The sequence below is a fragment of the Perna viridis genome, chromosome 12 (assembly GCF_037379345.1).
Source record: "Perna viridis isolate PV_CMFRI_1.1 ecotype Kerala chromosome 12, ASM3737934v1, whole genome shotgun sequence".
NCBI lineage: Eukaryota > Metazoa > Mollusca > Bivalvia > Mytilida > Mytilidae > Perna > Perna viridis.
The window spans coordinates 28429974-28456135 of record NC_142456.1 but is presented as its reverse complement, the minus strand read 5'-3'; the positions used below and the strand labels follow the sequence as shown (position 1 = coordinate 28456135).

General features: G+C 32.6%; 1 protein-coding gene across 3 annotated transcripts; it reads right to left on the bottom strand.

The window, feature by feature from the left end:
• Window positions 1–920: 920 nt before the first annotated feature.
• On the bottom strand, window positions 921–26162 carry LOC148601918 (spermidine synthase-like). Of its 3 annotated transcripts, none has more exons than XM_088554946.1 (8): window positions 25971–26162; window positions 10990–11110; window positions 10673–10765; window positions 8615–8768; window positions 8037–8120; window positions 7318–7463; window positions 3049–3171; window positions 921–1991 (listed from the first exon to the last, which is right to left on the bottom strand). In XM_088554946.1, the coding sequence occupies exons 1-8, from the start codon at window positions 26099–26101 to the stop codon at window positions 1953–1955; spliced, it is 891 nt and encodes a 296-aa protein (XP_088411072.1). In that variant the 5' UTR covers window positions 26102–26162; the 3' UTR covers window positions 921–1952. The 3 variants fall into 3 exon arrangements, with proteins under 3 accessions (XP_088411072.1, XP_088411076.1, XP_088411073.1); XM_088554950.1 differs by lacking the exon at window positions 25971–26162 and adding an exon at window positions 14409–15282; XM_088554947.1 differs by lacking the exon at window positions 25971–26162 and adding an exon at window positions 12071–13360.

Genomic DNA, 26162 nt, shown 5'->3' with positions numbered 1-26162 from the left:
TTTAACCATTTGCAATCTGTCAGTAAATTTAGCAAGTTGAATGTGGGCAGTATAGAGAAAAAAAGAAGTTTGTATAATTTAAAACCTTCCGCACCCTGAGGACTGGTATTTGATTTCAATTTTTTTTATGAACAGTAGGATATATATCAAAATAAGATTATAGTTGGAAAGTTTCTTGTTTCACAGATGAAACAAGATTACATGTCTTATCACCTGATTGACAATCCCAGTGGACAATCCACTGAACTTGCTAGATTCGGAGCACATAGTGTAGCTCCTTCACATACTGTAGGTCAAAGAGTAATTAAGGGAACCAAGGTTATAGTGGTAATCAAAAGAATTTTGTTACTTGATCCAAGTAAATTGTAAGTCCAGAACTTCAAAAACAAGGTACTCCCTGAACTGACTTTCCCCTATCTGCTACCATACAAATTATAAGTCCAGAACTTCAAAAATAGCTACTTCCAAATTCAAAGTCTGATATCCGCTAAAAACTGCAAAAAAAAAAAAAAAAACACCATAATTTTTCTCCATTCAGGAAACTGTCCTCTAACTTTCACCTACGGAGACTACTGTAAGCTTAATTATACAGATAATTTTATCAATCAAAAGTTTCTATCTATATATATAGCTTTCATGATATATATTGGCTGTAAACTGAAAAGAACATAATTTCTCCTTTCAAGGACCTTAATTTATGATTCAATACTGAGTTGCCATACAGCTTTGACCCATGGAGACTTTGTAGGTCCACTCATAAAGATCATTTCAGCAATAGAAAGTTTCTCTCCATTCATTTTCCAGATAGCTAAAAACTGCATTTCACTTCAATAATTACTCTAAACTAGAGGCTCCAAGGAGTCAGACCTGTTCACCAGCTTCATTTTTTTGCCTTCCAAGGGAAATAACTCTAACATGTCTTCATACATCTTTGAAAGTTTATTTCTACTATAGTTTTCAAGATAATGGCTAAAAACTTAAAAAAAAAAATGTCATTTTTCATGAAGAAGTCAATCTACAACAATAAAAAGTCATCATACAACCTGGACCCAACAGGGACTTTTGTAGGCCTTGACATAAAGATCATTTCATCAACTGAAAGTTCCTTTTATCTATTACAGCTCATATGGACTTTGATGAACTTCTAATAAAATAAAAGGACCTTTGCTGTAAAGAACAAATCACAATTTAATCTTTAAAATATTTTTTTCTTTTAAATCTGTTTTCATTATATGTATTACAGACAAACCAATACAAACTGAAATTTTCAAAAATGAACATACAACTATCTGTAATTGAAACTATTTTCTTGACTGAGCAGATTGATCAACAACTGCATCATACATTGACAAACATCTACAAATTACTTCCTTATTTACATATAAAAATATCATCTTGCACATTTGTATTTTTCAGTAACTTTGAATATTTTCTGAATTTTTATAACAGACTCCATTTCAGCACTTTTAATATTGTTATTTCAGCATTGCATACATATTGACCAATCAACACATCTGATGTAAAAATTATCTCTGTTCATTTTCAATGTTGAAATAAATGAATTAAAAATATGAATGGTACATTATACTTCAGGCATTTGCACAGCATAAGTGAATTTTTCGATTTTTGAAAAGTAAGTAAAGTAAAAAATAATATCTTACGCATTATTTTGATTACCAGAACAAGTTTGTCAATAGGACCACCACCACTAAAATTCTAAAGTAAGAGGCGGTTGGTGTGTGACAGATAAAAAGTCATAGCATCGGTACAAAATCTTTTTGCTTAAATACTGAGTTACTGACTTGTGTTATTAATGAAAACATATATTAACAATAAAATAAAGAATGCCATTATCTTGAAAGTCTCCAAAATTTTTTTTTTGCCTGTTGCACAGAAATGTTCCACAGGTACACGGTTTACAGGATTCATATTGCTTAACTTTTTATTATATTCTAACTTCCATTCAGTATACTGCTTGGAGGGCATAACTTCTGAAAAATAAAATCTATAATTATGAACCAGGTATATTATATATGAAATGAACAACAAACAGAAATAAACTGTAAGGAAGAATAAATTAGTCTGTATATAAGAATGTTTTTGAGTAGGTAGCTAAAATCTATACTCGGCGTCACATAAATAACATATTGTTAAAATTTGAATAAAAATATTTTCTACGACTTTATTGAGACCTACTGTCGTTTAAATTGTCTTAAATGACTTGCTCATTCGTTTAGCCAAACGGCTTCTCCCTGAACAAGTCGCTTTTAGCTTAAATCATGCGTAACAAATCCTTACGGGAAAATCCCATACTAATATCCGCCATGTTGGTTTCTACGGGACGATTTGTTTACAAACGAAGTTCGTAAGTTCCCATAAAACTCCGGTGACAATCGTCTGCTTGATTAACTTCTCGGTATTGTACGTTGTTCGCGTAAAATAAATCCGAGATATCCGAAATAACGCCGAAATGCATTCTGGGTTCTTCGGTTTTTGGACAAACCATTTAAACGTAAACAACATCTCCTAGCAACCCGATCACTGTAAACATGGCCGAATTTTTACAATGTAAATATTGGCACCGAGAATTAAAATCTGACCGGAATTTAACGATTCAATGTTTAGGGAGAAGCCGTTTGGCTAACGAATAAGCAAGTCATTTAAGACAATTTAAACGACGGTAGGTGTCAATAAAGTCGTAGAAAATATTTTTATTCAAATTTTAACAGTATGTTATTTATGTGACGCCGAGTATAGTACCAATAGCTTTAAACATGCTTGACTAAATTGCTATATATTATATGTACATTTCTAACCTTTATAATATACGTTTAGTGTGAATAGAATACATGTACAAACAGACTGTTGTTATTTGTATCTACACTAACACTTCAAAACTGGCAATAACAGTTTGCAACTTGAAGAATGTTATAAAGTTAATTTTAAAATTGCTCATCTCATCTTCTTGGATTCGAAATGAGGAAGTCTTTTTTGAGACATGTTGCTTGATTTATCATCTGCTGTACATTTATCTAAAAGAGAGCTTACCTTTCTAGCAAATTGTGGTAAAATAAATGCACTTCTGTGTATATCTGCATTGTAATACTTCAAATCCAATTTATTCATCTCCTCATCTGTAAACTTCCTGAGAGGTTCGGAGAAATGTGTGTCCTGCAGAAACACAAGGAGTGCAACAACTTAAACATTTATTTAAAAGATATGTATTATGCCAATTCAAAACACACTTATAAGGAACTAGAAATACTGTGAGCAAGCCCACAAAGGGAGAAAAACACCTGTTGCAAATAAATATCATTAATATGCTCCTATAACAGTGACTTGACAATTATTATCTTGAATTATGTACATATGATGCCTTACCTTTATAGAAAATCATCATAATATGTTCAGCAGTTTAATAGAAGAATTTTGTGTATAGGATATTTGGGCAGACATATAGACAGGGTGGTTCCTATATCCCACAACACTTAGTTTGCTGGGGGGGGGTATAACAATAAAAAGTATATTAAAGTTTAAAACCATACATTAAATTTCTGATACTTTTATTCTATGTGTGTAGGAGTCAAATGATCTTTGGTCATAACATTTACCCCTTTGGTGTAAGAAATAAGTATTTTATTTGTTTTGCCAAATGGTAGCAACAACATTTTATCTTTTGATGTGAGAAATAAACATGTAATTTATTTGGCCTATTTCTTTCCCTCTTTAGGGAAGCAACATCCTTGAAGTCTACAATGAGTTTTATTTTAAAAAGGAATAATCTATCTTTTAACTTAAACTTCATTTGTGTAAATATATGACTGAGAAATAGTAAAGTTTATCAATTAAATTATTTGGTCATAAAATAAATAGTTTAGACTGGAGTGAGCTAATTCACATCAAATGTCCTATTCATGTGAAGTCATAGATTTTAATGTCTTAATGCAAGAGTAATCAAGGGAACCAAGGTTATAACGGTAATCAAAAGAATATAATCCAGGGACAAAGACCAGACATACACAACAAAGAACATAAAGTAACTAAAATCATACATACAAAGTAACAAAAGCAAATGAGCAACTTGGACTCCACTAAAAACTGGGAGCATGGACCAGGTGCACCAGTAGGGTAAGCGTCTCTGCTTTTCTAGAAACAACCGCGGAGTTGCTCATAAAAAGTCAAGTCCAGGGTAGACAAATGAGGAAAGGAAAACTATGACCCGTTGAATAAATCAGTTTTCATGGTGCAGATGGATACATCATAACAATCCACGAGTTCATGATGATGACCATAAAACTTCTGTAGTGATGACTTCAATCTTGTAGCAACATAACCCTGTTCCAGAGGCCTACTTGTTAAGAGTTCTAGCGCGATACAAAAAGTCTGCGTAGTTTTGGCAAGCTTTGGCATAACGTATGAGTTGTGATATGAACACTCCATACGCAGGTGCTGAAGGGATGTTGCCACAGATGAAAGGAAAGTTGACAATTCTGAATGAGAAGTCATCATGCTTGTCGTAAAGTTTGGTCAATAGTTTTCCTTTACCATCAATTTCTAAGTGTAGGTCAAGATATGAGGCTGATCTTAGTGTCTGTAGTATCCTTTATCTCAAGTTCTTTGGGGTAGATGTGATGTATCAAATCCCCAAAATTAGGATTGTTTAAAGATAATACATCATCTATATAGCAGAAAATGAGATTAAAGGATCTAGCCGAATGATATTCTTTCTTTAGGATCAAATCAGCTACAAAGTCAGCCTCATAACAGTGAAGGAATAGGTCAGCAAGTAAAGGAGCACAATTTGTTCCCATTGGAATGCCGACCATTTGTTGAAAAACACGTCCACCACACTGGACAAATATGTTGTAGATTAAAAATTCCATCATTTTGTAAACATCTTCCTCTGTATATTTGGAAGACGAAAACAATAAGATATAGTTAAGCGAGGGACTAGTGCCTGGTTATCTTATTTCCATAAGACAATCAGAATTGTTTCAAGGGCACATAAAGCAAAAGTTAAATAATTTTCTATTGGACACATTAGTAAGATCAAAGACTGTCTCTGTATGGGCTAACAGATGCAACTGATTCAATACATTAAGTTTTATGCATATTTAGTAGTGAATGTATGCATTCAAAATGCCAATATTACAGGTACCTGTTAGAAATGGGATAATTTCACTAGTGATATTGATTATCAAAATAAAGAAACTGCAACCATTAAAACTTCAGAAAACATATTAATCAGCACAGATATATGTTGGTACTGTGGTTTCATTTATTTTGGTAAGTATCAATTTTGGTGGTTATATGACCAGTGAAAAATATGAAATTATAATAATTATCATGAAATATTTTCCATTATACAAGGAATTAAGAAATGTATATCATTTTATTTATTTGTAAGAATGTGATTATTCATTCTGGTTATAATTTCTATGTTAATGTATGGATTTAGTTAATAAGGTGAAATGGTTACAAATTAAGTTAAGACTGATGAGGAATTATAGGCGTAAGAGTTTGGATTTTAAAGTATCAACATGTAGTTTACTTTTAAGCATAATATTTTATTACCTTGAACAAGATATCGGCAAAACAATACTAAAGCATCAGAGTGGGATGATTCAAATATGTAAAAATCCAAGATCATGGCCTAAACATGAACACATCAAACACAGACGATCTTTAAACATCATATAGCAAACCAAATAAAGTACACATAAAAACTGAAGATAACTTTACCCAAGAGAACCATGGAAATAAAGTATCCAATGAATTAAAATTCAATCATAGTAAGTCTCATGGCTAATTTCTCAGGTATTCTGCACATAGGTAAGGCCAATTTCAAATACTGTTTAAATGTTAAAGTTTTACCTGGCAATATACAGAAAAATGTTGTTTCATAACTATAAGTGCAACTTTGCAAAGAATCAAACAGAGTAAAAATACACAATTTAGCAAAAAAAAAACCAAAACAGGGCATTAATGGAACCTTAAGTGATACACTACTAGGCTATGGTGAAATAAAAAGCTTAGCAGAGCACAGCTTGATATGACCACTGATGTAGAACCCTGAACAGTTGGGACAAGTATGAACACACCTTTCAAGCTGTGAATTTTGATTTTTGACAAAGAACAAGAATTTAACCAGTGTCACTTTATGGCCCCTTATTCCAAAATGGTTCCAGTTGAAACCTTCAAAATCAATTCCAACTTTCCTCTGGGAGGATGGTACTTTCAAAGCAATTCATTTCTTTTACTTATGTTATTGTCTAGAAATTAGAAAAAAAACTTGTCTATGGCCCCTTTGCAACACCTAATTCTTACTTGGCTCAAGTCACAACCCCTAAAATCAATCCAAGCATTCTCTATGTGATTTGGCACCTTGTAATACAACTTCAAACAAATAAGTTAGTGTCCGTACATAGGGAAAATGCCTGTTTCAAACCCTTTTTTGGCCATTAATTCCAAAACTGAAAAAGGTTCAAGTCTTAACCCCCAAAATTAATCCCAGTCTTTTTTTAGTGGTATGGCACCTTGTAAGACAATTTCAAAGAGATCCATTCACTTAAAAGTCAATTTATCATCTGGACATAATGAAAATGTGGTTTCTGGCCCCCCATTCTGGCCCCTAATTTTTTAAATGATAAAGTCTTAACCTCCAAAATCACAAATAGTCTAGCCATACTGGTAACGAATGTTGTGGAACAATATTATAGACATTCCTATGCTTTTACTGGATTTATATAGTTTTTGGCCCCAATAAAAACAATACCAACTTTCATGTTGTGGGTTGGAGCCTTGTTATTAAATTTTATGATGATCAACCAATTAGTTTTCAAGTTGTTACACGAAAACCAAGTGACTACGAACTATGATACAAGCACCACACCAATATAAGACCATCAATTTTTTTGTGGTTGTATAAAAAGGGATGGCAAAATGTTAAAAATGGCTTAAATCCAAACCACATTTCGGATTTACTAAAAATTAAACTTAATCTGTATCTTATGCAAAATTTTTCAAAATTCACTGGGTAGGTTGGAAAAAAAATGGTAACCAGAAAAACATATATACCTTCTGAGTCAAAATAAATGATTTTCAAAGAACCAAACATCATTTTGTCATACACACTCATACTCATAGGTACCACCATCCTGATCACTATACCCTGTAACTACCTTTTGAAGTGTAATCATACTCATATGTACATCCATCCACACCACTATACCCTGTAAATACTTTTTGAAGTGTAGTCATACTCATAGGTATCCCCATCCTGACCACTATAAGTATGATTACCTATGTTATACTTACAGGATTAGTACTACACATGATAAACCCAATCTGTCCACTTGGATAAGTAGGTATAGTTGTATAGGCATAACTTGTAGCAGCATAAAGACTACCACAGAAATCTAACATTCCTTTTATCAAGTCCATGTGTAACCAAATGCATTCACCTAAACAAGAGATCATATTTTTTCTAAATCTAAATACCAACTATGCATTGATGGACATTTTCAGAGAAATGGTTCAAAAACAGAATAAATATAAAAACTTCCATAATATGTGATCTGCTGCTAGCATTTTCAATTTCTTTATACTTGTAACTCTTGTACAATGAGAACAATTTTATATGTTTCTGTAGCCACAAAAAAATATCTGATGACAAATCCTTCTATAATTACTGTACCAAACCCAAAGGTCATAAAGAGAAGTCAGAATCTAATCATGCAGTCCAAACCAATCAATAATGTGTACATGTAGTTTGTTGAAATTTTTGTTTTACATATCTACTTAATAACTTTTTTTCATGTTTTGTCCTACTAAATATTGTAGGACAAGTTGTTGACTAGCTCCAAATACACCTATCTATACTGTCCCTGAATAAAACAGCACAAAAAAAGTTTTATAATCCTACAGCATCTAGTTCTGTTCTGCACACTAAACTAAAGCTGCTCAAGGAGTGCATCCGATTGTGTAGAAATTGTTCATGTAGCGAGAATAATAAATTCTGTTACCATTTAACTTACCTTGACAACAAACAATTCCACCTGGTTTCAATGCTTTTTTCATCAATTCATAGTAAGACTTTTCAAACAATGAAGAAGCAGGACCTAAAAATTGAAAAAGTGTGAAAGACATTTCCAAATATGAAGTTGTAGGCATTGACCTGCTAGGTATATCTCCACTCATACAGGAAGTTGATACAAGACAGCAACTATATTTGCAACATTCCAAATTAAAAATCAATCTGTCCAATGACAGTTTTGTAACGAAATTTTTTTCTATCATTTCATATTATATTTAAAAAACAAGGTTTTGATATTGGATAGCAACAAAAAATGTTTAAAACATATGCTACATTTATATAAAGCCACATAACATATTTATCAATTCAATCAATCTATCAAGATTTTTGTAAATAAAAATTTTTATGGACAGAATGACAGATGGTCAAGGTGATTTTAACAATTGGATGCATTAAATATTTAAATAAGCTCATTGTGATGATTACTTATCCAAGAAATTGAATGCACATATACCAATTTTATATCTTAAAACAGAAATACACCCAAATGTGTGAAGAAGTTTATCATTAATTACTTACCAATAGGATCAGAGGAGTCAGTGATGATGACATCAAATTCACCTTGGTGTTTCTTCATATACTCAAACCCATCACCAATGTGAAGAGTCAGCTTGTCACTGTTGAATCCACATGACATATTAGGAAGATATTTTTTGGAAACATCTATCACTTTCTGTAACATGCACCATAATGCATATTAGAAAATAGTTTTAATCTTTTTTAGTTTGCCACTACTTGTGCACACTGAAGTAGGTACAAGGCAAAACACAACTGTTAATCTGAATGTTGTGAACTGAATGACATTCTAATATACACCAAGTTGACTCTAAGCCACCAAAGTGCTTGAACTGTATAAGTTGTCTGCAGACAGATATACATGGTGTGAATTGTGTGTGTCCAACAAGGCAATCATATGTTATCTTTTTCAAGGGATCTACAATACTTTTGGGTAGATTGTATATTTCTGATTGTTTATATGAACATCCAATACTTTTCCTTTAAAATTATGATCTTTAAATAAGTCATAAAAAAATCAAAAGACTGAAGTCTTCAAAGCTGCTAATCTTTCAAAAATTCTATGCCACTAACTTTGGCTTACTTTCGACATCCAAAATGGCAGGAATGTGATATGCTTTCAAATTAGGAGACTTCCGCTAGATTCTTGGTTCCCTTGATATGATTACTCTTTCATAACCATGATGATCTGAATGTTTCTCAATCAAAACAACTGGTTACCAGGAAGTGAGGGTAATGTTTTCATTCCACAAGTTTCTCTAAAATTTTTAGTGATCTGGGTCACTTACAATATTTTACAATATTGACCAGGGAACCAGATGGAACGACTGACAACGACTATATAGATCATTAATATTATCAGGGCTTATATAATCAAATGTAACGAGACCCTGTGTATGAATTGAAGACTGAGTAATATTATATAAGTTCAATGCTAACCAATAATTTCATCTTTTAATGTTAACTTCCCATTCCCATATGAGTGAAAAACATACAAAGAACATGTGTATGATATTGAAGAGGTACATTTTGATCTCATATGAGGATAGAATTGACAGTTTTCAAGCATCGATCAGCAGCATAAGGTAGTCAGAACTCTAGTGGTCATATTTTTTATCAAAAGGAACAATAATTCATCTTTCATTCATTGAGGATTATCCTTAACAACTCTAAGAAAATTACATTTCCATGCAGAAAGTATCATCATTGAAGCTAACCTTTATTTAATTACTCTTATCAACAAAACCTCTTAATACCTCAAATTTATTTTGTAGTTTCATTCATAACCTTGACTTATCATTGAGAGACTCATTTCAAGAATGTAATCATGAAATATTTATACATACCTCACAAAAATAATTATTGTAAGTTCATTCTGAGTGTGATAGTAATCTATTTTTTCTACGACTTCCTTGTCAATTTCATCCATAAAGACAGAGCTACAGAACTCATGATAAGGGGAGGAATTGAGTATTTACTAAATTAAAATTGGCAATAACTCAGTTGTTTTGTCATTGAAAGAGTCTTGAAACCCAACAGCAAAAATAGATACCCAATTTAGAAAAAGTTCAAGGGTGAAAAATACATGTATTGTTCACAGTAGCAATTCTGGTAAGTATGATAGAATAACAATATGTTAGGTAGGAGTTCTTCTCAGTCTTTATAGCATTTCATTGTGCTTCATGAGTGGTATAAACTGTTCTGATCAGTAACTCAATTCATATCACAATGGAGGTGTGATAATTTGCTGAAGAAAATTACATAAGAACTTTTCACCCAGTTCCCTTGATAACTCTTTCACCCAATATAAGTGATTTAACTCATTTTACCAATACTTATCTGGAGCTCTGCTGAGCTAAGAGCTTTTGAGGGGCAAGCCTCAACCTTAAAAATACACCAGTTTACAATGTACTTTCTACTTATTCTCACCTCATCTATTTCACACATATAAACAGAAGCCACCTGAGGATGTTTTACCACTTCTCCAAGTCTTACCTTGTCTATTTCACACATTTAAACAGATGCCACCTGAGGATGTTTAACCACTTCTCTAAGTCTTACCTCGTCTATTTCACACATATAAACAGATGCCACCTGAGGATGTTTTACCACTTCTCTAAGAACACCACCATCACCACCACCTATAATTAGAACCTGCAACAAAATGTTTCAACACCAAACTTACTAACTTATCTATTTTTTTTTTAATCATTAAATTGTAGACCAAAATGTCAGTTTCATTTTTGAGATATTAAGAAAAATTATGCTTCAGTACTACTTGTAGAGTTCCAATATCAGGTTTTTATAATTGAAATTACAAATTTTTATGCAGAAACTTTTGAATTAATAATATAGATTTGAAGTAAAATGCAATTTACCTTTTGTGGATTAGGGTGGGAGTTGAGAGGTAAATGTGCCAACATTTCTTGATAGGAGAACTCATCACGTTCAGTGCACTGTATCACACCATCCAAAACTAACACATTCCCATAGGTCTTACTACAAAGATAGATATAGAAATCAACACAGCCTTTATATAAAGTCAGGGTCTTAAATAAAGTTTTAATAATGTCCAATGGAAAGCAAGTGATATACTTTCAAAATAACTCTAGAATAAGCTGTCAATATAAGGTTATATCAGAGGTTTAAATTAGCAGTGGGTTGAAGTCTGGGACCCTTAATTTCTGAGCCTGGACCATTGAAATTTAAAAACCCAGGCCCAGGACCTTCAACTATATTCATAGACACTTTATTGATACTTTGAGAAAAATATTCAAGTGGACCATTGACTGGAAATTTGAAAAAGTCCAAACCCTTCCACTCTTGAAAGAAAATTTGGACCCCTATTTATATCTTACATAGTAATACATTACATGTTCCCTACATTTTAATGTTACACCAGTTTTGATTTATGGCTTATAAAAAGGAAGGAAGGACTAAAATTACAACAAACTAACCAAAAAGCTATCTTGAAGTACAGTACAGAAAGAGACATACTGTGACTGAACAACAACTTAGTGGTGTACCACTATTTGAGTGGCAGTCAATATCCTTATAGTCTTTGAAGATATTTTTATATTTTTTTCTGCATTTCAAATGGTAGAGCTTACCGCTCGTATAACAAATCATCTCTTATAGATTTTTTTTATTGAGAACCACTCTTAAGAGGAACACCACTCTGTAGGTGCTTATTCACTGTATGTCTCTTTCTGTAGTGTAGATTATAAATACTGTTCTAGAACAACTGATTTTACCTGGAGTTACCAATGTATCCAATTTTAGGGTATTGTAGAAAATAGTCTGTATGTGTTTGAGACTTAGAAACATAAATGTCTAACAATACCGGTCAATCACAATAATATCTGTTTATCGGTAGGTATCTCATATAAATATAGACCAGAATCTGTTAATGGCTTCATCATTAAGGGTCAAGGGTCAAGGGTCAAGTCAATCCATTACCTTTCTATCTTTTTTATCATTATTATTATTCACGTCACCCCCAAAGACTTTTTTCAAGTACCAGTAGGTTCTACAATAAAAAAGCTGCACTTTAAAGCTTCCTTTACACTAGAACAGTATATTTTAAATTACACTTTTTATCTGTACAACCACTATAAGGATCACAGCTGAAAGAAGGCTTGGTCAGGTAACAGTAAATCAGCATATTTTGAGCCTTAAATAATTAGATCTACATTTCCACAACACCTGAGATGCGTTTTCCAGACCTCCTGTACTTGGTGATCCAAATATTAATAAAAAAATTTTTCTAGAACTGAAACTTAGTGATTACAATCACTATACAAATGATTACTATACAAAGTTCAAACTCTTTTACCTACGTAATGGTATTAGTAATGGGTTTATCCATGATTTTCTCAGGATCTGCCACTATAATCAATGAGTTCTAAGACTGCACAATCAGAAATACATGTAGGTTGTAAGGTGCTCTGCTGATTTTTTCACTGTGTTTTGTGGTTAATATTACCAAAAGCTGGATGTTAGGTGTTGGTTTCCAATGCCAAAGACCATAAGTTGACCTCTGAATGATATCTTGTGTACTTGGTCACCATTTCTTTCTTTTTTTTTATAGTGAATAAAACAAGTTTTCTTCAGGGGGTGATGTTGATCTTCTCATGATTGAATAAACAATAAACCTTCAGCTCAATGTCATTTCCAAGGTATTTTAATCAAAGTCTGATAGATTATTTCTACCATTTTACCATTTTAAGACTTCTTCCTTCCTTTGGAAGATTGCAATATTTACTTACTACAATACTTTTCACAAGAATTTTCTTTCAATCACACTACTGGTACATGTACAATACTGTTTAATATTAATGTACAAATGTATACCAGTATTGTTATGGGCAAATACAAGTTGTTCTTTAGTCCATTCTTGCAGTTTTATCAAATGTATAATATATGCACATTTTTTCATATCAATTTGGAATAATTTTTGGTTCTTATCGTCTTTCTTTTTTTTATCAGGTTGGTAATCAATTTTCATAGGTTTTGTTTTCATACAACTGTCGTTAATAATTGCAGTAATTAAGATAATCTTTTCTCTTACATTTACTTCTGCAATCCATAAGTCTGGGAATGTTACACTCCCACCTGCTGCCCAATCCATTTCAGCTTTATACTGAATAAAATAGTTTAACCTAACTCCCACCTGTGGTGTAGTATTAGCTTACATATAGATTTAATTGAAAAACTATAGTGTATAATGCATACACATTTCATTATAAATTTAGAAGTTGTGGTATTATTTCCATTGAGGCCCCGTGCAGGTCCGGGTGTTAAAAGAATAGGCCTGCAGCAGCGCTAAGCTTGTCGTATAAGGCGACCAAATAGTGCTCAGAAACCTAGCCGGGGGCTAGGCGCTCTGCCCACAGAGCAACTGGGATGTGTGCCCCAGGTGGTGGAATGGGGTACCCCTGGCGTGTTACATGCTGGGGTTGTCAGGCTATAATACGGAAAACCTGACCGCAAACCATAGTGGTGCAGCGTGTTGGGAAAGATGCCACGTTCCTCGCACGTTAAAGAACCCTGCTGTGGTATTCGATAGGAGTAGGAACCTTTGCGCTCCGCCACAGGAGGCTAAATTGCCCTACCTTACCCATCCCCCCTTTTTCCAGTGGCAATCAAAATTTGTCGACCCTATTATCCTTGTGACCCATCCTTTTTTTTTTCTTCATTTTATGTTCATTTTATCATCCATTTCATGTTCATTGTCTGAATATAGCTGAAATATTGCTGCCCGGACGTTAAACCCCAACAAACAAACAAATTTCCATTGAGACAGTCGTCCAACAAATACCAAGCAACAGACAATAAAACTTCTCAAGGCTTCAATGCTGGGCAAAACCCTTTCCATAAGGCAAGCTGTAAAAAGCCACAAAACAAATACCTAATCTAATAGAAAAAATGCAAAACAAATAACAATAAACATAAAAAAAACGACAACCACAGGATTACAGGTTACTAGCTAAGAACAGGCACTTGAAGTATGTGACGGCACTGGTCATTCAAAATGCCTAATTTCCTCACGTTTTACCAAAATATAAAAGAGAAATACCTAATTTTTAGGATTTACATATTAAATTCGATGTTCTGAGTTAAATTCGGACTTTTTTAAAATTAGTATAAAATAGTTAAATTAGGCTATCAATTTAGAATTTGGATATTCCCGATAAAATTCGGTGTGTATGATAAAATTAGGATACACAGCATATTTAAATTCGAGGTTGTTCCCATTTAAATTCGAAGTTGTTCCTAATTAAATTCGAACTTGTACCTAGTTAAATTCGATGTTGTTCTCGGTTAAATTCAGTGATATTCCAGTTAAATTTTCACTAATTTTGTTTAAAATGTGTCATTAATTTCTTTTGAAACCTAAATTTTTCACAAGTGTAGGTGGCACCCTTCGTAAAGAGAAAATGCTAGTGCCCGGAGTAAATGCTTTAAAGACGCGGTAATCTGTAAAATTAAAATGTGAACATGCTAAAAGGTGTTGGATTCAATGTACAACAGCAAGAATTTTTGTGGTATAACAATGAAATATAAAATTATAAACTATAGATACCACCACTACAAAAAAGTACAGACTTTATGCCGTTGTAAATTAAAACAATTTTATAGGAGCCGGGTAGTTAACAGGTATTTCTGAAGGAATAAATGTTGTAACTTGGAATCATACACATGAGAGCAGAGTATAGACAAACATGGAATTCCATCATCTTATATAATTATAATATCACTTGCTAGATTTTAAAATAATGGTGTCATTGCTGAATTGTCTCGGGCCAGTAGATAGAAAGGTTGATGCTGTATTTTTGGATGTGTATTGGTTTTTTGTTTGTTTTTTTTTTTTACAATAAGACAACCATATGAAATTCCAATTTCCTGTATGTCATATTTTTCAGCAGATTCGAACAGATTCGGCAGTACACTAGTACTGTACATGGGATTTTTAGCTTATTTAACTATTACGAATACATTGTGCATATTAAAAGTGTGTCAACAGCAGTCGGGTCCATAGATGCCTAACTGATGGGTGATCTTTCGAAGAAAAAAATTGATATTATACAAGATTGGCAAAATTTTATGACTCTTATACATTCTATAGATTTTTGCATGCACACATTGTTTCTAATGATTTTATTTACTAGAATATCGGCAGCTACCTACTGCATTACATGTCTCCATTGATAGTGCCATAGACTTATAGTTACAGGTCTATGGTTGTGCAGTACTAAAGAAAACTATAATATTCAACCAAACTGTAAAAAGGAAATCTGGATGACCTTATAATAACAATTTAACAACTGAAATTAATATTACAAAGTATATTCTCAAACAAATATTTCAGTTTTACTTAAAAAATAATTTTGTAAACACATACTTCAGTAACCACAATACCTTTTCATCTTATAGGACTGTGTCAAGGACTGTATATAATACATTGTATAGCTTTACTACTTGAGGTCATTATTCTATGGTCAATACGTACATTGTACATGCATATATTCTCAAGCGAATACTATGTACATGTAATAACTTTTAAATCCTAGCTTTTCATAATGACAAATTTCATTTTAAGAATAAAAGGGGAAATTAGATGATTGACACAACATACATATATGATGGTATACATCAAAATTGTCGTGTTTACGGAAATATGTTAGTCGGTAACTATTAATTTCTAAAGTGTTTTGTTAGTATCCTTTGCTTTCCACAAAAACTCACAAGCTCAGGAGCAAACATTATAGGAGTTATTAATTAATTACATGTTATTTCAAGATTTTTGACTATAAAATATAAAAGAAGAAAAAAAAAACAACCCCAAAAAAATAACAAAAAAAACCAGTTAATTCGATTTAACAGAAGCCCATAATCCTCTCCACTGTAGTAGCAGTTTACAGCGTCCATTAGTTTCTTACTCTGCAGTGCAACCACACGTGCTGTGTACAGCTATGTTAGTGTCTCAGCAAACTTCTTCGGCAAGCTGTGGAGGAAAAGCATTGTTACGTACGACTCAAACAGCATTCTTAACTATGTATACCTATACGTTATGTTTATTGACAGACCCGACAGGTGCTGTAAACGTTCAAATACATACACACCGCGAGCACATACTATGTGCCAATTGATTGATGCTCCAGGGCACTACCTGTTAATTACATAAATGAAATAAACATCCTGTTCCTAATCACAAATGGCTTGTAGAAAAATTGGAGTCTTCAACCTTGAGGTTTTCTTTGGGGAGTAAATTCCAATGTGATAGGGATGAGCCTCTGTGCTGTTCTACTCAACTGTCAACAATTTTGGAAAAAAATATTAAAAGGCACTTCAAATTATGCTTTGTATGTATGATATGCACAAACACACTACAAGTTTGGGGAACTACAACTTCTTTACAAAAACAATGCATGTTTTTGTTAGTATTTTCTGTTATGCAACAAAACTTTTTTTATGGCATTAAAAGTTTCTCATTCAGCAAAGGAACAACTCAAATATGTATCTCGTTGATTTTATCATTTTTTTTTTTTTAAATCGCTATAAAGTATATATAATTACATATACATGTATGTTATTTTTTTTCTATTTTCAGATGGACGGAATATGTAGTGATTTTAATAGTTAGCCACTTTACTTAAAGTGTGTAAACTACACGCTTAGATTTAATTGATGCTGGTATAAACTGTCGGTGCACGGATAAGATTAACCCTTTATAAATCCTGTCTTAGTAATATCATATAAAATTTTCAAAGATCACGTTATCAAGTTGATTTCGAACAATTCATTTTCAGATAATCTTTTGTCATTTAAAGATGTGCAATTAAATATAAACTTTAAGGATATCCAAGGGATGAACATAAAATGAATGATACAATAAACATAAAATTATGATGAAATGAAAACAAAACAACAGGGTGGGATACAAGGATAATAGGGTCAATAAACTTTGATTGCCACTGGAAATAGGGAGTGGTGGGTAGGGTCGGCTAATTTAGCATCTTGTGGCGGAGCGCAAAGGTTCCTACTCCGATTGAATACCACACAGGGTTCTGTAACGTGCGAGGAGTGTGGTATCTTTCCCAACAAATTGTACTTTTATGATGTGCAGTTGGGATTTCAGTATTTTTGCCTAACGATTCCAGAATGTAACATGCCAGGGTTACCCCATGTACACCTGGGACACACAACCCTACTGCTCTGTGGGCAGAGTGCCCTGGCCCCCGGTCAAGGTTCTAAGCACTATTTGGTTGCCTTTTACGACAAGCCTGACACTGCTGCCGTCTATTCTTTTGACATCCGGATCTGCACGGGGCTAGAATTTGTTTTAAAAAGACAGACAAAACCCCGTTTTTAGCTTACTGTACACTGCTATTATCTTAGTAGTTTCCAAAAATTAACACTTTACTTACAGGCTTCATAGTAAAACGAATGTAGAATGAATCGTTATATGTGCCATCCCGCCGAGGCGTATGGCAAACGTTAAAATTTCGAGTACTTAAATTGAAGCTGAAGCTCAATTTTGTGTTAGTTGTTAACCTAATAATTCGATAGAATATTTGTTTAGATAAGAAAATTATTTCCCTAAATGTATTTATATAACAATGACACAAAAAAGGAATATCTTAATCATTAATTAATGACATCGCCCCTGGGCTCTCATTACCTACTTACGGTCGGCTATGCAAAATACACGACTGTCAAGCGAATTCACAAGGGGTCTGTGGATACGGTTTTGTAAAATAAATGTAAACACCCTGCACTGAGAGTGTGATATACATGTAATTAACAGCCCAATGCACTTTGTATTGTTTCTTATATTCTGCGTACATGCATAAATCTAAGTGTATATCTCGAAAATTCAAACAGTTGTTATGCCTCTGTTTTCCATGGTTCGTTTAACATACTTCAAGTAATCAAAAAACTATTTTTTCCTACTAAAAAGGGTCAAATATGTTTAATTCATATTAATGCTGTGGCCATAAATGTTTGTCCATGGCCAGACTGAAATCGACATTAATCGTTTATATTAACTTCAAATAAATTAATAACTATTTTAGCTGTACATGTATCTAAACTTGGATTGTGATTAATATTTGACACAGAATAATATAATATCAAAATCACACTATCCCCTATTTTTTCCCCAATTCCTGAATGGTTTCAATAACAGTTATCAAAGCCAATCCCTTAATTACTTTTTGATGAGTTTAATATTATGGTACAAATTATTAGAGGAGTTCTATCCACTTAAATATTATGACATTAACAGTCTGGATTGCAGGAAAAAAGCTTGTGTACCCCTTCCCCAATTGCCAAAAAAATCTATCCAAGCCTTTTTGTTTGTTGTACATGTATGCTATTTTTATTTCATTTTTTAGTACTTCATAGTATTATGCATACTTCTGATAATATAAAAATGAGATTAAAAAAATGGGGGACAAAGGTCATTAAGGCCTTAATTGATCAATTGATCATAGTTTCATTTCGCGTCAACGTTTTTCAAATTATATTATTTTTGTACTTCTAGTTTGTATAAACCCAATATCTAGAGGTAATATTTATGAAAAATATAGATGATATACAAACATAAAAAAACTTTTAATTTTAGGTGGAGGGGCGTACACCAGGTACACCTGTCCTTGGATTCATGCTTGCAGATTGAAACTGTTCTATCGGTAGTAAATCAAGATTTTTTTTTAATGTAGCGTAGAATAGATTATTCCGAAACCAAGGAGTTTAATATAAATCCTTGCCAAAACAAAAATAATTATATTTAAAGGAGTAAAAAACCAGTCTTTGGTGGTCATATATATTGTTACCTGGGAATACATTTTAGATACTATTATAGCATTTCAGAGTCACCAATTTTTTGTAAGATTGTGAGTCTCAAAAATCTATGTACAATGTAATCAGTCTTTTCAAAATGTGAATTTGGACTTAAATAGCTTAACATGTTACAATCTTGTCAGTGTGACATCTAAGGGTGATTGTTTTTTTTCCTGACTTGTAAATATTAAAATTATTTGCGTGTACACATTTCAATGATAATGTATTGTATACCTATATACATAGAGGTGTGGCTTAGCACTCAAACCTCGATTGTACAGTGAAAAGAGCATACACACGGCGTGCGGTTCAAACAAAAAATATTGGCTCGATACCAACCTTCCTGCTGCTGCGTTCCTGCTTATTCCACTACAAATACTAGATGCTACTTCAACCGCTAATCATTTGCATACTTACATGTACCTATATCTCAATTGCATGAAGATTTATCGGTGTCTTCAGGATTATGCAACAACTCTCCAAAAATGGAACTGAATTGATTGCATATTGAACTTACCCTGTATTGCATGGCACTTAAAATACTATGCATAGTTTCAAAGCAGTTATCTCATTCACATAATACCTCACTACATCGCCTGGCGGGGTATACAAAACCCAAGATCAGAAAAAAAACAATATTTAAAAAAAATATTTATAAAACACTTGATATATGAACACAAAAAATAATCGAGAATGGCCCTTGTTATTGTTTTATGGATGATATAAACGGCGCACAATCCGATTACATCTACATGTCCATAAATACAGTACATGTACATGTTTACAGACAAATTCGTTCAGTTTTCACATAGTATATATAAATTTGAAATATTGTATAGGATTCAAAATGTAATACCCAATAAGCGGGGTCTAGGTTAATAATGATGTGGGGGAAGCATTTATTTTTTCTTCTTCATTTAAATAAATCTTCAAACTTAGATTATTAAAACCATGTCACATATGTTACATAATTTTGTTATTACATGTATACACATGTAGGTACTGTTAATGTTTATTTAAGCGTGTTTATCCCCTTAATAATTGAGAATTTAATCTATATAAAGCAAAATGATGGGCATTTGGTAAGAATCGTCTTTTAAAATGAAACAATTGTCTGAATATAGCTGAAATATTGCTGCTCGGACGTTAAACCCCAACAAACATTAAAATGAAACAAGCTGTTAATACCATATGTTTTTATAGATTTGACATGTATACATTTTTTGGTCTGTAATGAGCGCCCCTTACCGAGATCTTGATTAGTAATATTGGCAGAGTCAGCTTCCGTGAAACCTTACCGAAGAAATCCAGCAAAAATGTCCTACTACATGTAACAGCCAAGCGGCTGTATTGATTTCCTGGCTCACTCTCATACAAATGTACCCTATGTGGGTCTGAGAGTATTAAACACGCTAAAGTAAGTCAACGTACCGAAGAGTGAAACAAATATGGACAGGACACCCCCATTAATGTAAAATGACCCTCCCCCTGATTTTGCAATGCTTTAAATAAATGAGGTCTTTCACATATGACTGGTTTATTCGGTATGCAGTATATTATAACAATTCTTAGCAAAAAGTAGATCAATATTTGACACAAGACATTCTTACTAATAAGTATGTGATACTTTTATTCTTTTAGTGGTTTCCATGTACCATGGTTTTTTGTTCTACATGCTCGCCAAGGGAATGCTCTTCTAACACTTTAGAATGCACTTTATAGTGCATGAAACATGTGAGTGTTTAGAATAAACAAGGCCGATGTAATTAAACGCAATTAATTTGGAAATTGAGAGTTTAATAAACATCTTGCATTTATCGCGAAAGTGACTTGATTGGTGTAGTAGCACGTGTGACTTCTTTTATCTTTGCACGGTGTCAGCTAGCAACTTCCATTATCTGCAAACGCATTTAGCAGTTTGCAATCTTTTATTTGATGACTTTATAAAAAAAAAAACTGTATCAAAAACAAGTATACGACATTATAGAATACGGGCATGGTTAATGGGTGTTTACTGGAGCTTTTAATTCTACGTCAATTTTCTTTTGGAATTAGGTAAAATATAACTTTTATGGATATATAAAATGTACATGTATTTCAGTCAGTTTAGAATGCAAGTTGACTGTAAACAGGATTCCGGAGGTAGTTCAGCACATCTTGTCACTTGCAAGTTTTTTTTCTACAATTACCCGATAAATTGATTACATGTATTCAATAAGATCTGTTACAGTATTTTTCTTTTAAATCAAACGAAGGCATACTGAATTCACACAATATGAATAAAAATTTATTATAACAACAAAATATTTACTTTAATATATATTTTTTAAATAAATGTAAATAATTTTAAGAATCAAAATGAAAACAATAATTTTTTAAAATACACACAATAACATTATCTGTTGTCACATCGATAGAAATCAATTGTAAACAACCGTTTGTGCAACTTACACCACCATTTAACAAGTGGACACCTCATCCGTCCGTCCATCTGTCATTTCGGCAGGCCTAATATGGTCGGCGCAACAATATGGCTTGAATTATTTTTAATTTGGATTGATTGATTGATTGATTGTTGGGATTTAACATCCGAGCAGCAATATTTCAGCTATATTCAGACGATGAACATGAAATGGATGATAAAATGAACATGAAATGATGATGAAATAAAAAATGGATGGGACACAAGGGCAGCAGGATCGACAAATTTTAGATTGACACTAGAAAAAGGGAGGGATGGGTAGGGTTGGGCAATTTAGCCTCCTGTGGCGGAGCACAAAGGTTCCTATTCCTATCGAATACCACAGGAGGGTTCTCTAATGTGCGAAGGACGTGGCATCTTTCCCAACACGGTGCACCACTATGGTTTGTGGTCAGGTTTTCCGTATTATAGCCTGACAACCCCAGCATGTAACACGCCAGGGGTACCCCATTCCACCACCTGGAGCACACATCCCAGTTGCTCTGTGGGCAGAGCGCCTAGCCCCCGATTAGGTTTCTGAGCACTATTTAGTCACCTTTTATGACAAGCTTAGCGCTGCTGCATGCCTATTCTTTTGTCACCAGACCTGCACGGAGCTTTTAAATTTGGTGTTAGGCTTTACCTACAAAGGGTTTACATTGTAAGTGGTTTTGGATTCTCTCTGATATCCTGTTCTTGAGCCTTTTTCACTTTTCAGCTTTTTAAATGTTTACTTCAAGGGCTCACAATTCATCAATTGGTTTTAAATTTGGTGGGTGTCTTTATATAGATGGTGCATACGTACAACTTTTGGGGTGATGTCTGATATTAACTTCCTGTAAAAGTGGTGATATACCTAGTGCGACAATGCATGTAATCTTCATGTTTGAAATGTAATTTAGATCCGACCATCAAATGATATATTTATTTATAAATATTTATTATTTCGTTGACATGCAAACACGTCACATTTTGTTGCGACCACTGACTTTAGAATGAGCGTTTTTTTCCTTTTTGTTTTTCGTTTTTTTATTATTGCGACTGAAGTCCTGAATTAATACATTATTCCTTATAGCCAGACTATTATGTTTTTGTTGAGCATTTTCGTAAAGATGATTAAATATTTTTTTTACAATCGTATGTTTAAAAATGAGGAGCTGAAATACAATTTTTTATTAACAAATACCCGTTATAATGTATTTTTTACTTATTACTTTTTTATTTATTTTCAATAATCAATTAATGATAAAAATCCTTTTTTTATTGTACGCCAATTTATTACTCACGTTAGCCTGTTCATGGTTTTTTACAAACTTCACAAATTACCGCGTCTTTAAAGCATTTACTACGGGCACTAGCATTTTCTATTTACGAAGGGTGCCACCTACACTCGTGAAAAATTTAGGTTTCAAAAGAAATTAATGACACATTTTAAACAAAATTTGTGAAAAGTTTACTGGAACATCACTGAATTGAACTGAGAACAACGTCAAATTTAATTAGGAACAAGTTCGAATTTAAATGGGAACAACCTTGAATTTAAATACGCTGTGTATCCTAATTTTATCGGGAATATCCGAATTTTAAATCGACACCCTAATTTAATTACTTTATACTAATTTTAACGACACAAGTCAGAATTTAATATGAAAATCCTAAAAATTAGGCATTTCTCTTTTAAATTCAGTAGAACATGAGGAAATTAGGCATTTTTAATGATCAGTGCGGGGTTAAACATGTTTGTGAGTACTCAACCCTCCCCTAACATGGGATTGTAGTAGGAAAATACACAATATTAAAACAAACATAAAAATCTGTTGAATTTGTATTTAACTCTTGATATCAATACAGAGTACAAACATCATAACAAATAGAACAAAAGACAACAAGCTGTACCAATCTCGAAAGAGTACTTGCTATTTCTGCAAGCCAGTTCAAAATCCCAAAATAACAAATTCTTTATTTGCTAATTTAGCAGAGGATAATATTTGGAAAAAAGAATATATATAAACTGTTACTTTAATCATAAATATGATTTATTCAAATAAATATATAAAGCGACTCTTTCATCTAACTAGATACAATTTGTTTATTAAATCATATAGCAACTGGTATATATAGGTGTGTTCTGCAGACATAAGCCAGATAAATAATTCCTTGTTATTCAAACTTTTTAGGTTAGGAAATTTATCAAACACATTATTTAAAATATTATTTCTTATTGACAAAGTTATAGGGCATTCTAGAAGGAAGTGGATTTCATCTTCAACACCTGTTTTACATAGATTACAAAATCTCTGTTCAGGTGGTATATTTTTATACCGCCCTGTCTCAATTTCTAAGAGATGGGCACTAATTCTAAAAGCAATAAGGACTTTTCTTTGTTTATAGGTGCCCCATTCCAAATAATCTTCAAATACAAATTGATCTTTAAAAATCAATGAAATAGGTTTGGGCTCAAATTGTCCCCTTGTCGAACTCCAATATGAGATGAAAAGTTAGGACTTGTATTACTGGGGTCTATCTTCACACATAAATCAATACCTGAATACATATTTTTTATAACTTTATAAAATAAATCACTAATACCATTTTTCCTCAATTTGTAAAATAGTTCATCATGTCTCACAGTGTCAAAAACACGCCTGAAATCCACAAAGCAGGTATATAGTTTATTTGTTTCATGCTGCATGTATTTATCAAAGTTTTCAAAACAAAGATATGGTCCGAGGTTCGCTTACCCTTGCAAAAACCTATTTGCTCAGGGCATACAAGATTTTTGCTAATACAAAATTTATCAAGTCTAGAATTTAATATTTTAGTAAATAGTTTACAAATATTACTGCCAATTCTGAGACCTCTGTAGTTAGCTGGGTCATCTTTAGTGCCTTTTTTAAAAACGGGGACAATAATTCCTTTATCCCAAATTTTAAGGAACTTACCCTTAGTTAAAATAAAGTTGAAGATTAAGTTTAGTGGTTTTATAATATAACTAATACTGTTCTTTAACATTTCATTAAGCATTGAATCATAACTACTAGATTTATTATTTTTAAGTGAGCTGACAGCATCTATAATTTCTTTACCACTGATCTCTTTATCAAGAAGTTCTGCAACAATTTTCTTTTTTTTCTTCATTTTAAAGCAATTCAGATATGTTTAGGGCATGTTTTGCCTTTACATTATTTAAATCTTTAAAGTAATAATATCAGTCTTCTGGTGATACTTCAGAAATGTTATCTTTATCATGTGACAGTTTTCCAAGCAAATACCAATATTCTCTAGGTTTACTGCCACGAAGGTTATCAAGTTGGTTAATAATAGAACTACAAAAATCTTTTATTTTTTGTTTTCTAACTTTCCTGTATATTTTCAAAGAACTGTAAAAATTTCCCCTTATTACTGGGTCTTTATTATATTTTTTCATAAAATTCATTTTATCATATAAATTTCTCTTCATAATTACAAGTGAAATATCATGCCATTTAGGCTTTTTAGATAGTGAGCTACATTTATGTTTTTTCTTGTTGGAATTACAACTGGCTACACTTGCAGCATCACAAAGGATATAATTCAAGTCGTTAACCATATAATCTATATCTTCCTTAAAGTCATTAGTTGTAATATTTTATCCTGGTAATTTTTAGACGTTAAAGTTTGTTGATATATAAAATTAGTGTTTACATTCTACCTAAAACGTAACGGTGCAGGTTTTAGATGCATATCATACTTTTGAAGTGTACACGTAACTTCTAATAAAAGTGATATCTGACAGTGATCTGAAAGATCTGGTTTAAAATCATGTACATGAAAAAATTTAACATATTTCAGAAGTGACTCTAATGTGATACCATAATCTACTGTACTACTGCCTCTGTAATTATGGCAGGTGTATTGACCAGTGATATCACCAGTACAACTGCCATTTAATATATGTAAACCTGATTCAATACATACATGTATATCATTTAAAGCTCTGCCTCTGGACAAGACTGTGGTGTCACGGCTAAAACGGCTCATTATTTCAATATGATAAGGCACAAAACGTTCACTCAAACAAAAATATCAATAAAACATGTTCAATAGGATTAAGTGAACTTATATCACAAAATGTCAGAGTGAGACAAGGCCCTTGTGCAAGTGCCACCATAAAAAGTAATGGCATGCATTCACATGGAACATAATAATGTGGGATTCATTAATCTTGAACTTTATGAAAGAAATATCGGCATACTAGGAATAGAGTAGTGTTTAATTTATTAACAAGAGAGTCAATATTAGAGCCAATAAAAACATATTTCAAAGATTTAACAATGTTACGATGAAGATAAACCTTATGGTTAAGTTTATTCAAGTATTTTTTAAGACTACTGGATTCTGTTTACACTTTCGAGCTGTTATTTTACATTTGCAGAGAGTACAAAAATGAAGATTAACTATTATGACTGTACAAAGAAATAGATCACGTTTATAGGCAGTGATCGACTAGATCGTACTACTTAGCAATATAAATGTCTGCTGACACGTGGAATTGACAAACACAAAAATTACCTTTTAAAAACAATAACATCTTGGAATTTTGATTTTTCGTGGAACAACACCTCTTCTACTTGAAGAGACATACACTGTCCCGGCCACAACTCACTTAATTCGCTAAACCACCCGTCTTTTACCAGATCCATTGTAAGCTGATAAAAATTTGCCGGGAAATGAACCAGAAATCTAATCGGAATATCTCTATCT